At 39.5% G+C, this 18,706-nt stretch overlaps 1 protein-coding gene across 7 annotated transcripts in view; it reads right to left on the bottom strand.

Annotated features, from left to right (window-relative positions):
• The window catches only part of KCNIP4 (potassium voltage-gated channel interacting protein 4), a 1,038,736-nt gene that overhangs the window by 91,873 nt on the left and 928,157 nt on the right, over positions 1 to 18,706 (bottom strand). For 6 of the 7 annotated variants that reach the window (XM_084799181.1, XM_084799186.1, XM_084799185.1 and 3 more), the window contains one exon: positions 993 to 1,117. In XM_084799181.1, the coding sequence (XP_084655307.1) occupies positions 993 to 1,117 (125 nt within the window). The remainder of the gene's footprint in view (positions 1 to 992; positions 1,118 to 18,706) is intronic. The other variant, XM_084799182.1, reaches the window with a different exon arrangement.

Genomic DNA, 18,706 nt, shown 5'->3' with positions numbered 1-18,706 from the left:
TACTGCCAGGCATGGTGGTGATGGCACGCCTGTAATTCCAACACTCAGGGAGGCAGAGGCAGGTAAATCTCTGTGAGTACAAGGCTAGCCTGGTCTACAAAGCAAGCACAGGACAGCCAAGGCTATAAAGAGAAAGCCTGTCTCAAAACCAAACAAATAAACAAAGAAAAACAAACACGTAACAGATTCTGGTCTATTTATAAAGGTTGTCTACCATTGTTTATCAAATCCCACTTACAATTCCATATTTCCCCATGCAAAAGGACCAGTATATATCAGAAATACTTTAGTGAAAGAGGGGGCCACAGACTCATATCATACACACACACACACACACACACACACACACACACACACACACGAAAGGAGGGCAGGGTGAGAGGAGACATGAAATAAAAGAAAAGCAACATTCTTTCTCACATTGTATACCCTGTCCTTGCTGTTATTCTTTCATTTATGTTTTATTTGACCAAAGAAAGGTCAATGACCTTATATGGATTTCAGGAGGCACATTGACAATGCTTTGTCGTTTCTTTTCTAGCCTTTTCTCACATGGACTCTGAAACTAGATAGCCTGGTGCAGAATTCTGCCTCTTACATGTATCTTCAGGGTGCTTCCAAGTCTGTCTGTGGCCCCAAATAACACTTCATAAGCATACACTAGCCTATAGTTAAAAAATAAAGTGCTTATTGAAATTCTCCCACTATACCTGAGGAAGAAAACGAACTCAACAGAAGAATTTAATTAAGAAAACCCTTTTCAGGGCCCATCCTTGTCTAACAGTCAATTAAATTCTACCAGCACCTGCTTGTCAAAGTCAATCCATGTCCTAGTGGGTATTGACTATTGATTGTTTTCAGATCTAGGAGAGACTGGGCTCTTCCAAGACGGTGTGCCCCGCCCCCTGTATCCTCCCTCCCCTGTCCCCCGCCCCCACTTTAGTGCTCCTCTGAGAAGTGGGTGAAGGTGAGGTCAAAAGGGAATTTCTTACATTCTTAAATCCTCTGTAAAGAATCTGAAGCTCTTTCTTGGTGAATTTGCTCTGGGCTTCCAGCAGCTCCAGGGCTTCAGGCCGATGCCTGACCGTGGCCATTTCCAGTTCATCTTCCACGCTGTCTGCAGAGGAAAAGCAGAGAGAGACAGACTTAAGCCTAAGTGCTGCGCCCTGCGACTTGGAATGAGCAACACAGAAAAACAGGACAAAACACTTCCTAGATTTCAAGGACTTGTCCCTCCAGGACGGAGCCTCACGACCGAGATAGTCTCCGTTCCTCAGATTTCACCCTATTAAACTAAAACAAGTGTGCATGATTTTCCTTAAGCATCCTACCTACCGATCAATGTAATTCTTACAATTCTAGCATTTTTTCAGGAAATAGCAGAAAATGTATAAAATTCAGCCACAATTGAACCTGAGATGTGTGTTTGTATATTAAGCATTAGTTTTAAATGTAGAATTATTGTATAAAAAATCTCCACCATTTCATATATCATGCGTACACCATAAAGGACTCTCCTACATTTTCTGAGGATTCCATTCAAATAAAGTGGGTTTTTGGGTTTTTTGTTTTGTTTTGTTTTGTTTTTGTTTTTGTTTCCCAAGTGCTGCAAAGGTGCTGAGGAAGGCAAAACAACAGAAGTCAGCTGGACTGGCCAAATATCAGCCTTCTAGAGCTCACTGGAAAAAAGTACTGGACCCTTGAGGTACTTGTAACTAGATAACCAATTGTGCAGTGAAGGCAGTTAGTTTAGGTGAGTGCTATTACATTATTGTACCTTATTCTGTGACTATATATACACTGTAATCTATCAAAGATGCTTTGTGTAAAAAAAAAAAGTTTTGTACCAATATGACTCAGAATTGATATAAACTTTAATAAGATTTTGGAATAAAGTAATGTAATATATCTTCTTTTTTAATATATCAGTTTCCAGAACTTGCAAAAATCAATCCAGTTGAGCTTTGCATAATATAATAGAGCCCAAAGATTTGTCAAGAGGAAATGTTCTTCCCTCAAGCAACATCAAATACTGTGTGTGCATTTCGCCTATGTCGTTATGAACACAAGTCTGAAGGAATTGGAGTATATGAGTATCTGCGTATGTGTGCCTCAAAAGATAGTACTTACTTCAGTACTTTTACAGTAGATGGTGAAGTGGAGCCGCTAGTGAATCTTCTATGTTAATGCTAGGTCCACTCTTTACAAGAATTCACCAGGAAAGCCTATTCATTGTCTACAGATTGCAGATTTTCCTCCCATCACACACGCAGGTCCTCCAACTCCTGTCCCACAGGGCAGTTAGAAATGTACAGACATGTAGCTGTGGCTACAAGGATGTACCATCCAGGATACTAGCACCTCCAACTGTCTACTGAGTGCTTAGAGGCAGGGCTCTCACCAGGGAGTAGAGGTCAGGAGAAACAGCATCCAGCCCTCTCCTAACTCTCACTCTCAAGAGTTTGCAGGACACTGATAATGGCGATGGAACAAAAGCGTGCAATGGTTCTGCTTGTCAAAATAAATGATGCAAGATGCAAACAAACATTCATTATTCCCAGGTAATTTACTTTTTATGGCTACTAAGGATGGGATGAGATTATTTCCCTGACCTATTTTTCAGTCTGTTTGTCATTGGTTTATACGAAGGTTGCTGATTGCTGTGTGTTAATTTTATATTCTGCCACTTACTAGAATTATTTATCATCCCCAAATGAGTTTTTCTTAAGTGGAGTCTTTTATATTAAGACTTGTATCATCTGCAAATAGGGATACCTTGCCTTCTTCTTTGTATTATTTTTTTTAATTTCTTCTCTTTTCTTAAGGCTCTAGCTAAGATTTCAACCACTATGTTGAATAGGAGTGGAGAGAGGAGCCATATTTGCCTTGTTTCACAATTTTTATTCATTTACCAAATTTTGACTTGTAGGCATAGGTAACGACTTTCTGAATAAGTCCCTGGTAGCACAGTAAATAAGACCAGAAGTCAACAATGGCATCTTCTGTAACTGGCAAAGGAAACTGAGAAGTGAATTAATATAAACCTTGCCAACTATTCATCTTATGGTGGGTGGATAAGTGTCAGGAATTTATAAATAAACAAAAGGTCCACCTAAACATTAAGAACAAAAATAGCTCTAAAATATAGGCAATGGAATGGAACAGAAAATTCTTAAAAGAAGAATTCAAATAGCTAGGCAATAATTAAAATAGCATCCTTAGACATCAGTGAAAGGAAAAATAAAGACTGCCTCACCCCAAATTGAATGGCCATCATCAGTAATATGAACGAAAACAAATTCTGGTATGGATGTGGCAAAATGGGAACTCTTTTTTTCTTCTTATGATTTAGTATTGTTTGATACACCATGTGCCTGTCTGGTGCCTGCAGATTAACCCCTGGAACAGGAGCTGTGGACAGCTAAGAAACACTATGTGGATCCTGCAAGTCAAAATGGGGCCCTTCACAAGAGCAATAGATGTTCTTAGTACATCTTTCTAGGCCCAGAAAGGGGAACACCTCCACACTGTTGGTGGAGGTGTGAACTAGCACAGTCACTGTGGAAAGTAGTCTAGAGGTTTCTTTAAAAAGCCAGAATAACTATCCTAGAAGGGTATGGAGGGATAGCCCGGCAGTTTGAAAAGCACTTGTTGCTCTTGCAGAGAACCAGAGTTAAGTTTCTTGTACCCATTTGGAGGCTCATAGCCATCTGCAACCCCAGTTCCAGGGATCGGATGTCCTATTCTCTGTGGGCACAAGGCATGCATTTGGTGCATACACACACATGTAGACATGGCACTCAAGAACATGGAATAAAATGGATAATGCTAAAATGTTTAATAATAATAAAATGTACTACCCTAGGATATTTTACCCTTAGTTGTATACCCAATGAACTTTATATCCTACTACAAAGACACTTGCATATCAGTGTTTACTTAGGCTCTACTTATAGCATCTAGGAAATAGAATCAACGTAGATGTCCATCAACAGATGAAAGAATATAAAAATATTGTACATATAAACAATAGAATATTTCTAAGCTCTAATAAAAATGACAATTTGGAAGTGAATGGATAGAATTCGAAAAATATATATATACTGTTAGGCAACTCAGAAAGAGAAATGCTCTGTATTCTCTCTAATATGTAGGTCCCAGCTTCAAATGGTGTGTGTGTGTGTGTGTGTGTGTGTGTGTGTGTGTGTGTGTGTTTGTGTGTTTGTGTGTGTTTGTACTTTTGATCACAAACATATGTTAGGGAGCTAGAAAGAGGTCTTTGGTAGCTGAGAAGGAAGAGTAGATTACAGGTAAGATAGAAGTAGGAACATGGGATACGGGGGCAGAAGGATTTTAGCAGAGAAGGATGTGGGAATATGGGGGAAATCAGGGGATAAAGCAGAGGCTAGCCCAAGGGAAGATGACGTGAAAAGCCACATGCAAGCCTACTATCTTGTAACCAGTGAAAAATTATGAGAGGAATAATAGAACACATGTAAACTGAAAAATGATGATAGCACACTGAGAGTTAAAGTGTTGAGGCATGGGGACAAAGGAATGTGGAAGAGGAGGGGGTAGGGGTGGGCTAGACAACAGGAAGAGTCTTTGAAAAGGGCTTATAAAAGTTGTAAGGTACTTTCAAAATGCAAGCTAAAATGTTCGAACAGAACTATCTCATATGTGTGGACAATGTCCCTCACAGGAGACATGGGTTATAGAATGAAAAATCACAGTGCAAGGGATGGGATGCCTCCTTGTGAATCATAGAGCAGAAAGGCTCCAGGGTCTTTAAAACAATACAGCCTATGCTAGGTGTGGCAGTGCACGCCTTTAATCCCAGCACTTGGAAGGCAGACAGTCAGATCTCTGTGAATTTGAGGCCAGGCTGGTCTACAAATCAAGTCCAGGACAGCCAAGACTACACAGAGAAACCCTGTCTCAAAAACAAAAGCAAAAACAAAGACAATACAGGCTAGTACCTGTATTGTTTATACTGTTTACATTGTACATTATTGTTTATTAACCACTATGATAAGCATTGTAAGACACCAGGTTACAGGACAGTGAAGCCAATGTCAAACTGACCAAAAATGGCTTCCCTGATGATTAGCTTTCCCAGTACCATGTGGATGTTATTTGGGTTGCTGAGGAAGAAAAGGCATCAATGATCTTACATAGCACTGGACCCTGCACAGTGTACAATACTAACATGACTGTTAAAGGAAACCAATCCCTTCCTTATTAAACACGAAGCCTGCTCTATAGGGAAGAATTTCGTGCCTTGTATAGTAATCTTGGTCAAAATACCAAATATTTGGAGATCATAGGCCCTAGGGTAAAACCTGCTACTGTTATTTTGTCAAAAAGCCTTCAGGACATTTCTGTTTATCCCCATAGACTTGGGCTGCTTATAGCCTTTGCTAGAGAAGCTTGTTTTTGCAAAGGACATCATTAGGCAATGGTGAGATGCATGAGTGGTGAAAGTGCTGAGGATAAGAGCCTGGGTACTCAGGCTTAAATGACATATTTTCATCTTCATCCCATGATTACTAAGCTCAGTGAACATTGCTGAAGAGGACAGAAAGATTGTGAAAGCCAGAGGAGGGAGAGAAGTGCTTTGAAAATATCTTTTGGATATGACATGGCTAATGCAGTCCTGAAGTCACAGTGGCTGTGGTTACCTTTACAAGGCCAATACAGGATAAAGCCAGGCAAAAAACCTCACATAGAAGAGGCAGCTCATCTCCCGACCAAACCTCTTATCACAGACCTATTGACACTGGATAGTTGATTCCGGAAAGGAGAATGGCTACTTACTGAGGATATGAACACAGGTAGGTTTCCCATGCTTCAGTAGCTAGAACCACACCTACGCACATATGAGTAGCTGGAGCTGGGCTTTGCAGGTTGTAAGAGAAAATCAATATGAAGTTAGGAGGGTTCATGTAAGTGGGGAGATTTGGGGTGTTTAAGGGGAGAAATGAAGAGGGGTTGCCCTATTTCATCATATAAATGTATGAAATTCTTAAAAATAAATAAATATATAAAACTCTTCTTTTCCTTTTTTTATTAATTTATTCTTGTTACATCTCAATGGTTATCCCATCCCTTGTATCCTCCCATTCTTCCCTCCCTCCCATTCTCCCCTTATTCCCCTCCCCTATGTCTGTTCCTGAGGGGGATTACCTCCCCTTGTATGTGCTCATAGGGTATCAAGTCTCTTCTTGGTAACCTGCTGTCCTTCCTCTGAGTGCCACCAGGTCTCCCCCTCCAGGGGACATGGTCAAAGGTGAGGCACCAGAGTATGTGAGAAAGTCATATCCCAAGTAGCGTGTGAACAACGTGTAGTGGGAAGAACTCAAAGTAGTCCAGAAAAAGATGCGAGGCATTTATTGACACACTGACCTTAGCCTGGGTTTTAGACAGAAACTCAACTAGAAGAATATAGAGTAGAATCACCTTTGTTTTCATTCATTTGAGCCAGTGGGTATTCCTACTCTGTGGTTCTGGGATAGAGATAGAGTGAAACAGGAAACATTGCTTCTCAAGGTAGCTGTGGGTTAGTGGTCTCGTTTGTGTTGTGTTCTTAGATGCACCAATACAAATACATGCCATGCTTCAGACTTAACACAAGAGGATGATGTCAAGGAGAAAGTTTCCGACTGTGTAAAGTCATGTGAACACCTGTTTTGCATCATATAAGTGCAGATTTGTCAACCTACAGCCCTCTTTCTTTTATACTTCTGTTAAAATGTGTAGGGTTTTGAAGATCCAATTCAAGAATTCCTGCCTCCTCTAGGAAGCCTATCCAGACTGCTTTACACCAGGTCCTATCTCACATTTTGTAATCAACACAGCATTTCTCAACCTGTGGGCTGTGGGCCCTTTGGAGGTTGCATATCATATACTCTGCATATCAGAAATCGCAATTCATAGCAATAGCAAAATTACAATCATGCTATGTCAACAAAATAATTAAAGGGTCACAGCATTAGGAGGTTGAGAACCATTTGCCTTAGTAAACATGACATAATAACTCATGTTTGTTGTCGCCTTTGTAGGCTCCTTTAAAACATGGCTAGCCTTACACATCTGCGTATCCTCTGGGTCTAATAGGTACCTGGGAGTCACAGGGATTTGGTGAATGGATGAATGATGAATGGCCTGTTGCTGATGATGCTATAGTTCCCACTGTTTGGAAGTCCTGTGAACTTAAGCTGCTCCCTAGAGAAGAACTTTCCAGATCGTGATCTTTGGGATTCCAGTTGACCTAGAATGTCTTCTTTAGAACCAACATGCTCTCTTTTCATTGTTCTGAGAAACACAGCACAAGCAAAAGTGGAGGAGAATTTAATCAGATTCTTCTGAGCACTCTTTTCAATCATAGCCTGACCTTGCAGAGACCCAGTAACCTTTCCAGTAGTGAGGAACAAAACAATGCATTAACCTCCCAACCTTTGTACTATGCAGCAAGTCTGAGTGCCCTACCCACTAGGGACAGTTTCTTTCTCCTGTTGTCACAGGCTTGCAGATGCCACAGCTAAGACAAAAGGTCGGAGGCTGGAGGGTTGGTGTAATTGAATTAAATAGTGTAACAGGGTAATCATCTCATGTGATATTGCAAAGGAACGATACTCTGTGTGTCTGCCTGTGGTCTCCTTTGTCTTCCCTACTGACTAGTGCTTCCTCATGGCTTTGACCTGCCAAAGGGCTGTTTCTATTTCCAGGCACCTGGCAGGCTCCATAAAGGATCCTTAAAATCATCAGCAATTGCCAGCATATGCTAGGTTTAAAAAGCAGTGGCAGTGAATGCAATCAACTCTGATTCTTGGATGATAACTCTCCCAGGAACACAGCAGGGTCCTGCAGGGTCACCTTTGACTCCGATGCTATCTGAGAACGTGCATTCTGGAAGAGTCTAACACAGTGCCTAAAGTTGATTAAATTCCTGGGGTGCACCAGGAGCTAGATGAGAGCTCTCTACAATAACTTCCCAAATGAAGTATCACCAGCCATCTGTCACACATGTGGAGACTGAATCTCACAAAGTTAAAACAATACATGGCCAGATTTCACAGTGAAGAAAAGATAAGGACCTGATTCAAACCCAGACTTTGGAGTCTCAAGTTGGCCCCTTAGTTTTCTATACTCTCTCTTTGGTCCTGAGAGAAATGACAGTGATAAAAATGATGACAACCTCCTGTCATTTGTGTCCTCCCAGTGTCTGAGATGTTAACAGTACTCACTTCCTGCTTTCTGCTTTCCCCTCCATCCTGTGCTGTCTGACTTCTGATCCTCACTTGTATGGCATGAACTGTGTCCCCCAGATTCACATGGTGAAGGCATCCTAATGTGCCTTAGCTGATGCTACCTTCAGTGTTCTCATGTGCTGAAACATGTTCTTCACAGTGCTGCTGTGAAAAGATGGTGGGGCTTTGGAAAGGCAGGGCTACTGGAAGGTTTTCTTGGCCCTTCTTCTTCTTGCTCTGCCTTTATGCTCACCACATGTCCTGCTCCTTTTATGTGTTCTCTCCATCATGCATTAGCCATGATGTAATACAGTAAAGGGACCTTCATTAGAGCTGGAATCCTGCTAATTAAACTATTTAAGTAAATCATGTGACTTCATCATAAATTACCCAGCTCAAGTGAGTAAGCAGGCTGATTGCCTGACTACATTTGAAGGTAGGGACTTTATGAAATGTCAAGATAGTGAGGACTTCTTCCAATACCCAACAGGCCTGACATGTTTATGAGGACGTCAAAGGACAACTGAGGCGAGCTCACAAAGGAAAATACTCATGTAGACACAACAAAAGAACAGTGGCACACAGCTTCTCTGATTTTAGATTTGCAGCCTTCAGACTCACAAGAAAGAAAAATTCTGTTGTCTAACACACACGTCTGAGGTATTCTCTCATCTAAATTTTGATGAGATACAAAGCTAATCAAAGAATGTCTTGTTACCTAGGTTTCCCAGTATATCCTAGGAAGTTTGCTGTCCAATTACATAATTTAATTTTTATAACATTCTTCAATAGTAGAATTATTAACTTTTTTCCAGATAACAGAAATGCAGATAACGCTATGCTGCTGGCCTAAAGATAAGTAGCTCAAAGTCAAGATGTTAGTTAGAAATGAAACAGACAGGTGTCTCCATCTATCTGGTACCTGACCAAGAATTTTTAAATGCAATGCTGTTTTCTTTTCTGTTTTAGTAATGAAGCCATCACTGTTTACTCAACTGTCACTTAAGCTTAGCAGCATGTCATCGTATTTCAATACTGACATATATACTGATAGCGAGAGATCCACTGTGGCTTTTGTTTTAGAAGGAGCAAAGTAGGACCTACAAACTTTAAATAACATAGTCAGGCAACATGACACCTAGGAATCAATCCTTGCCTTTTTGTCACCAATGATCACCAATGTCACCAATTTGAAGTCAGCAGCTGTTTAGAAAGATAATATGATAGATTCCAAAATTTTAGGAGATAAGAGGCGCCTCATTCCATCACTAGGCAAAATGTGCCAAAGTACAGTGTGGAAATTTCTAGCTAGCAAAAGATGTCCTGCCAATGGGAAACATGAGGGAGACAGGTGCAGAGGGTTTAGGCTCTTGGGATAGGGAAGACTCAGGTGGATGTGTAAGAAGGTCCTGGTTTAATTGGGAAAAACACTGGACCCAAATGGGGACTTCACAAACTAGAAAAACTTTGGCATCTTGCCAAGGAGCTGACCCAGGTGCTGCATTTGTATCTGAGGCACCCCGAATGCTTATAATATTTTAATTCACATGTTTTCTAACAGATTTAATTGTGATCAAACAAAAGATTCCCAAACCCAGACACCGCTGAGCTCCATAGCTGTCCCTTTTTATTCTTTGCTCCTTAGATTTAAGTCTCTAAGGGCCAAAGCTGTCCTGCATTTGAGCCAACAGGCCCCGCAGGCCATGATACAATTGGGCTACAAACTGGAATTTAAATCACTGGGGAACAACAAAATGAGTTTTCAAATAGGCATCTTTCTAACAATGTTTCTTAAAATATGGTGGAAGCCCATTAGATCCAATCATAATTATGTAAATTTGACCCCACCTGAAGTTTCTATCCTCCTGGCTATAAGTGCAAAGCCATGTGCTTTACAAGGAAACATGAGATCTTCTCATTTTGCTCACAAACGTTGGCCTGAAAATCAGTTGGTAAATAGTACCAGGGGTTATGGAACCCAACTTAAATCTGCACACTGTGCAGTTGATGAGGAACGGAAGAGTGCCTATCAGGAATTACTTGTTTCTGCTTCCTATTCTAACATTTGACATCCATGGACAGAGTTCAAACGTGGGCCAGACCTTGTAAGTATTCTTTGAAGTGTGTGACAATCTTATTTTTTTTTAATGTCAAGAAGGTGAAGACCTGTGGAAACTCTTGACTCTTCCTGTCTTAATCATCCTTCCGCCCACCAGGAACTATTTTGAAGTGTATATAAAGAGTATGTGAGCAATTGATTCTGAGCTAATGATATACACATAACTCATGAATAGAACACTATCAAATAATCAGAAAGATTGATTCCAAGACTTGTACAGACTACCTTGAGCATCAGAAGCCCTGATATTTCTTAGTCAGAAAATATTTCTTCACAGCTGGCATTGAGTGTATTTTAAAACCAAATAAAAGTGCTTTAATTAGCATGTTATCCTACTTTCTATACCTATACTATATGGGAAATGAAAAGTACCTTGAAAATGGCCAATTATTTTGAGCATCTTCTGTTGGAGGTATTTGTTGGTAATGACATAGCAATTTCTATTTTAGGAGAACTTGAATTGCTTTGCAATTTCGTGATTGAATTCAATCACTACAAAATATAAAAACCTGGAGGTGAGCTGCCAGAGCGATTCCTCACAGCATGTATGAATGGATTGTCTCTGACTTCTTTGTAAACATAAATAACTTTCTAACAAGATTAGACCTTTTTTAAAGGCTACCTAATTGGATTGCTCCTTATCAGCATTAAGCATATCATTACGATAGTAGATCAGATGGCCTAATATGACAGCAGCTATTATGTCTTAGGTGATTCAGTCACAAGTGACTTTTTGTAGTTGAAGGAAATAAAAAGAATATTATCAGATATTACATATACAAGCATAATCTGTACTAGAGCTTATAACAAAGGAAGATGGAAACAGAGCAAGTGATTAAATTTACCCACAAAAACAGATCAGGAAAATTGATATCCTAATAAGAAAAGGAAAAATTCTGAGAGTGATTATACCCAACAATAATTGTTTTCAAAAGTAATAAAATACAAAGAGATGAAGGAACGTGGCCTATTAGTTTACTCAGTTAAAAAAATTTCGTAACAAACGCTATGGAATGCTCAGCTCTATATGGGAATCTGTATTACAGCTGCCTTTCCAGGAGTCATCACAGAAGACAGGGCAGGGTGATTCTTAACTGCTAGAAGTTGATGCCTTCGGAGGACCGGTGTTCACTGGTCATGACAATATGCTGTTGCACATATGAATTCTGAGCAGCTGTGACCGCATGCACAAGACCCACAGAGACAAAGCCACACAAATTCCAAGCATCGATGTGGGAGGGACTCAAAAAGTTGCACTCCTATCTAAGGACCTACTGATTACTGACGGCTTCTAGGGGAGGGAGTCCAAGTTTTGTTTTATTTTGTTTTGTTTTAAGGGATGAGGATCTTGAGAGGCTGCTCATGACCTCAGATGGTCCCATATCCATCCACATGCTGGCAACAATAAGGGGATTTGGTGGGTATTAAGAGAATTGGGATAAGAAAGGCGGTGGGGAGAAAGAGAGAAGAGAGAAACATGAAGTCATGAAGGTAAGCGTTAGGGAGGAATGGGGAAGATATTTATAGGGGAGAGATTGGGAGGTAAGTTTTACAAAACACATCATATGCATGTATAAAATTCTCAAAAAAGTAAAAATCGCTTTGAGAAAGGAATTTCTCCTGACTTGTGATGAACTTTCTCAACTTTAGTCACCCTAAAAATCTGCTAATGCCCAAACCACACTTACAAAAATTGCCCTGTTTAAGCAATTTACTTTGAATAACTTATAAACTTCTTCCACAATTCAATTCATGTTGCCTTGCAGATTTACGGATGAAGACTCTGACACAGAGAAAGAAATGAAGCCATTTGGCAATAGTCAAGGGTCTGGGGCTCATTGAATTCATTATTCTGCTGTCCCTTCCTCCATAGAGGGAGGGTGAATCCACACTTAGGTAGAAATGTACATCCTAGTAAGAATCACAAAATTACTAGCAACGGTATCGAAGCAGAAATTAGAATTACGTTAGAAGTGTTAGTGGCACGGAATCAAACTGTACACTTGTGATTTTATATTAAAACATAAAGCTTTACCTTCAAGTATTGTACTTGACAGAACTAGGCTTTAAATTCCATTTACTTGAATCTTACTGTAGTCCTCTACCAAGTGTCAGTCACAATATCTGTTAACAAAAAGAACGTCCTATCCTGTATCAATGGTTTTCTGTAATCTCCTAATTTCACATGGCATCATGTACAAAGGGAGGCACACAGAATAGAAAGCCTAAAGGTGGCTTTTTACAGTAAACAAAATTATTTAATTTTCATTGTTGCATCTAAGCATTGTAATTACTCTAAATATCACTGCTTTGTTTGGATACATGAAAACAATTTGGGAAGAAATGACCTAATTAATGATTGGCATAGAAATGGAAGATACACTGTTAAGACCTAACCCTTAAAATTCTATGTTTGAGATAGTTTTGTGGTTTAGAAAATGTAAGATTGTTCAGTCTAAGCAAAAACTAAAAATTCATTATGTAACCAGGATAAAACGTTCCAAAACTCCATGTGTCTTTGCTCACTCATATGTTTAATGACATAAGATTGACATAAAATAGTCTTTAAAGATCAAAGGATTGTATGCCTGAACATACTAAATATAATGACATATTGTATGTGCATTTGTCATCTGGTAAATATTTGCCTGATAATGTGATTTGTTACTATTTATTGTGCTCTGTTTTCAATATTAAAGTCTAGTGTCTTCCTCAACACAAATACAAGAACGATGCCCACACCACTTCTGGGAAATTACACAGTTAGCACAAAAATTCTATTTTTTCCTTAGATCTACTTCTTAATCTGTCACTGAAGAAAGTATTTAACCTTTCCAAGCTGGGGATAATATTTGTGTTAACTTCACAGAGTTGTTTTGAAAGAATGTTTGAATTACTTACTGGCAGGTATTAACTATCAATAGATGGCAGCCGTCATGATTGTTCTTGCCTACTTAGTAAGTAAGGCATTTTTCTCAACTCTACATGAGTGGGGGCTATGGACCAGCTGATGTCTGACTGTTCCTAGCTGTGTGAACTTGGGCAGAGTAATTTGTCTCTAATGAACACATTTGCACACTGTTGGCAGCAGCTTGACATGAACTGTTTCTCATTCTCTTCAAACTATGCCTTACAAGGATACTATGAAGGAGCAAGTCATAGTTCCTGACCTCCATTAAACACTTGATCGTGACATGGCTGGAGGCAGGATTGGCTTATTTGTGGATGTATTCTTTGCAGCTAGGAGAACACCTGCCACATGGTAGGTTTTGATATAGATTTTGTCAAATGACCTGGGCTTGAGGTCTATCATTGTTACTGTATAGTGCTTGCACAACTTATGGTAATTTACTTAACATTGCAACTATTGTGCCTGTCATCCATATAATGGTCATGACCACAATAATGGAAATGACAACAATTGAATAGTCACTGCAAATAAATAGATTTAAAGATTAGAAGATTTTGCATAGCACATGTGCATCTTAGTTATCTAAACACTCTTTCTGCTGGTATAACATGATATATAACATCTAACATCTACTCACATAAAACATTCATCATTTTAAGCTATAATTGAGGTAAACCAAGTATGTTTTTTATTATATCCAGAATATCCAGTAGGGATATGCTTACTTTAAAATAGACTCAGGAACCTAAATCTATACTATACTATAGAATTGTTTTTCAAGATAAGATTGCAGATAGAAAGGTTTATGCTGGAAGGTGAATAAGGCCATTTCCTGACAGTTCATCTTCTTAATTTGTCTTATCTTCTTCTTTCTTTGTAATGAAACTTCGCAGGCAAAGTGAGGCCAACACTTCTGCAAAGAAAGGCTGTGCATCAACCCTGCTACTCCAAATCCCTTGGAAAGAAGGCAATTTGAAAGTAAGCAGCTAAGCTTTAATCCTGTAATCGAAGCAGATAATGTAGCCATAGTCTGTATTTTATATACTTGGTGGAGTGGAAAATTGAGTCCGTTTGAAGAATCTGGTTCCCATTTCAGTGTCTAAAGGAAGCTGGCAAAAACCAGCCTTATTGACCAGACTCTTATTTTACCTGAATATTACTTCCTAGGTCAATGTAAATGGAAAATAGACATGTAAGAACCCTTGTTAGCCACACAGGTGAACAGCATCACAGTATTAATAAAATAAAGATTGTAGTGAATCAGATGCAACATTTTCATTAAAAAATTTATCATAGAGGAGGTCCCCCTCGGTCATAGACCTAGGAGAGGGGAATAGGGTGAAAGCAGGAGGGAGGGAGGAATGGGAGGATACAAGTGATGGGATAATAATTGAGTTGTAATCTGAATAAATTAATAAAATGAAATGAAATAAAATTTATCATATTTCTATATATCTTACTAGGTCAACAAATTTGATTCAAATTAACAGTCATAAAACGGAGGAAACAAAAAATCATAAAACAGGCACCCCTTGCCCCCCACTCTCCAAAAAAAGAAAGAAAAAGTTACAGTAATGAACAGTATAGCATGTCTCTGGCTTGTTCACTTTTTCAAGGACTACTTATTTTCTTCAGACACCTTAACCCAACATGTCTGGTGCACTGCTACTGCACTCTTGAACACATGTCATGCTCTGCCTTCTCTGTCTCTTACCTTGGTTAATTCCAACATGGTCCTTTGGTCAAATGTCTTTTCTATTATTCACTGTGGAGCACCACTGCAGGCTTCAGACCCTACCCTGTCTCTTTCTGATGGTGTAATCAAGCAAGGCAATTCATCTTCTATCCCCCACTTCCCTATTCTGTAGAATAGTGTCCATCTTACATGATTATGTATATTAAAGAAATTTGATATGTTGGACTATGTAGAACTCAGAACAGCATTGGATTCAGTATAAATTCTAGACATTCCAGTATAAGTTTGATATCTGGGAATTTAAGCATAATAATTCTAAAGCTCATGAAGGCAATGGAATACCTCCCACCCTCAAAAAAACTGCTAAAAGGAAAGTTTACAATTTTCCTGGCTCAGGGTTGGGAATTTAACTCAGTGGTAGAGCACTTGCCGAGCAAGCACAAGGCCCTTGATTTGGTCCTCAGTTCTGGAAAGAAATAACTTCACAAAATTTCCTGGCTCATTTCTCAGATCTTCCATCAGCATTCACTACTATCTGTCTAGATTGAAGGTTTTAACCAAACTCACTAGGGAAGATGTAGCATGAGCTTTTTTACTAGTGAGAAACCAAATACAAACTTCAAGTGTTCGTAGAAAAAAAAATGAAGATGATATCAGAAGTTGGAAAGATCTCCCATGCTCATGGATCAGTAGGATTAACATAGTAAAAATGGCAATTTTACCAAAATAAATCCACAGATTTAATGCAATCCATATCAAAATTCCAATACAATTCTTTACAGACTTTGACTAAGCATACCCTACCTTCATATGGAGAAAAAACCCAGGATAGCTAAAACATTTCTATACACTAAAAGAACATCTGGTGGTATCTCATCCCTGATTTTAAGCTGTAGTACAAAACAATAGTAATAAAAAACTTCATGGTATTGGCATAAAAATAGACACTGGCATAAAAACTGGTTGATTAATGGAATCTAATAGAAGACCCAGAAATAAACCCATGCACCTATGGTCACTTGATCTTTGACAAAGAAGCCAAAACCATACAATGAAAAATGAAAGCATCTTTAACAAATGGTGGTGGTCTAATTGGATGTCTGCATGTAGAAGGATGCAAATAGATCAATATGTATCACCCTGCACCAATCTTAAGTCCAAGTGGATCAAAGACTTTAACATAAAAATGCATACATTAAATCTAAAAGAAGAGAACCTGGGGAATAGAATTGAACTCATTGGTACAGGAGACATTTTCTGAACAGAAAACCAACAGCTCAGATACCAAGATCAATAATTAATAAATGGGACCTAAGGAAACTGAATAGTTTCTATAAGGCAAAGGACACTGTCAAGAGGACAAAACAGTAGCCTACAGAATGAAAATAGATTGTCACCAACCTTACATCTGATAGAGAGCTATTATCCAAAAGATGTAAAGAACTCAAGAAATTAAATACCAATACATCAAATAACCCAGTTGAAATGGGGTACAGAACTAAGCACAGAATTCTCAGCAGAAGAATCTGTTATGACTGAGAAGCACTTAAAAAATGTTCAGTGCCCTTAGTCATCAAGGAAATGCAAATCAAAATGACTCTGAGATTCCATCTTACACCTATTCAAATAGCTAGGATCTCAAACTCAAGTGACAGCACTTGAGGACACAGACCAGAGGGAACACTCTTCCATTGTTGGTGAAATGGCATACTTGTATAACTGCTGTGGAAATCAACCTGGGGGTTTCTCAGAAAATTGAGAATAGCTCTATCTCAAGACCGAGCCATACCACTTCCGGACGTATACCTGAAAGAGGTCCCACCATACAAAAGGACATTTGCTCAGCTACGTTTATAGCAGCTTTATTCAAAGTATCCAGAATCTGGAAACAACCTAGATGTTCCCTCAGCTGAAGAATGAATAGAGAAACTGTGGTACATTGACACAATTGAATACTATTTATCTGTCAAAAACAAGGAAAATTTGAAATTTGCAGGCAAGTGGATGGAACTAGAGACAGTCATCCTGAGAGAAATAATCCAGACCCAGAAAGACACTCATGGTCTGTACTCACTTATAAGTGGATATTAGCCATAACTTACAGGATATCCATACTACAATCTATATGCCAAGGAGGGCCCAAGGGAACATGCTTGAATCATACTCAGAGGAGGAAATAAAATAGACATGTGATGCAAAGAGAGGAATGGAAATGGGTGAGAGAGGGGCTGCAGCTGGTAACGGGAGTAGAGATCACGTGGGCAAAGAGTGTATGTGTTGGGGTGGGGGATTATGGAGTGAGAACAGAAATCAGTGGGGAGGGGCATTTCTGGGACAGGGGATGCCCCTGGGAGTCTATTGGGGGGGACCCTATCTGAGATTTCTAACAGTTGGGGATGTAGAGCCTGAAGTTGCCACCACCAATAGCCAAGTGGAACTTGCAGTGGAGGGAGAGGACACCAATTTACCCATAAAACTTTGGACCCAAGATTTGTCCTGCCTACAAGAAATTGAGGCATAAAGATAGAGCAGAGATTGAGGGACTGGCAAACCAATGACTGGCTCAACTTGATACCGCATAGGAGTAAGCCAACCTCTGACACACTACTAATGGTACTGTGCTACGCTTTCAGACAGGAACCTAGCATAGCTGTCTTCTGAGCGGCTTCATCTAGCAGCTGGTGGAAACAGATGCAGAGATCTAGCCAAACAAAAGGTGGAACTCGGAGAGTTTTGTGGAAGAGTAGGAGGAAGGATTGAGGGAGCCAGAGGGGTCAAAGACACCTCAAGGAGACCTAAAGAAAGATTTAACCAACCTGGGTCCATGGTGCCTCACAGAGACTGAAATACCAACCAATGAGCTTGAGCTTGAATGGGTTGGACCTAGACCCCCTACACTTATGTAAGAGATGTGTAGCTTGGTCATCATGTGGGTCCCTTAACAGTGAGAGTAAGGGCTGTCTTTGACTCTATTTCCTGCCTTTGGATCTTTTCCACTTAGCTGGGCTGCCTTGTCTGGCTTTGGTGGGAGAGGATGAGCTTAGTCTTGTGATTTGAGGTGCCAGGGTGGGTTGGTACCCCCTAGCATCCCCCTTCTCTGAGAAGAAGGAGAAGGAGGAATGGGAGCGTGAGGAAAGAACTGGGAAGAAAGGGGGGAGTGGGCTGGGATCTGGCTGTAAAGTGATTATAAATAATGTTTCCTGGGGATTGCTGCTGTGTTTCTCATTGGCATTATGTTAAAAGCTTCCTTTTGAAGACAAATCCACCAACAGTGAAATTTTGGTGAGTTCTCTTTCTACATGGCCATATGAAATTTCCTACCATCAATATGTCACCAGGGAAAATCAGACTTCCTGAAACCTTAGGCTGGATATAAAATTAAGTGTTGCAATTATTCAGACCAATGTGCTCATGATGGGTTATCAGTTATGAGAAGTCTGGTTAGTGATGACCCCATCTCATCTATTCTTTAGTCTTCTCAATTCAATACAAACTATGTACCAAAATATTAATTTAGTAAATAAACTATTGTTTGAGTGAGAACACTGAGTCATTACTAAGTGGATGTTATTTTGTTCTCAATTCAAATAAAAATGTGCATAAATATAAATACACATATAATCAAGTATTTAATGCTTTCTTTTTTGTGTGAGCTCCTGGCTATTATCAATAAGTACCTTTTCAGTCGTTATAGCATCATTTGAATAAACAGGAAAATTATTGTTATTTTT

This window comes from Acomys minous (assembly GCF_964271855.1).
Source record: "Acomys minous genome assembly, chromosome: 10".
In the NCBI taxonomy this organism is placed as follows: domain Eukaryota; kingdom Metazoa; phylum Chordata; class Mammalia; order Rodentia; family Muridae; genus Acomys; species Acomys minous.
This window is presented reverse-complemented; position numbering and strand designations above follow the sequence as displayed.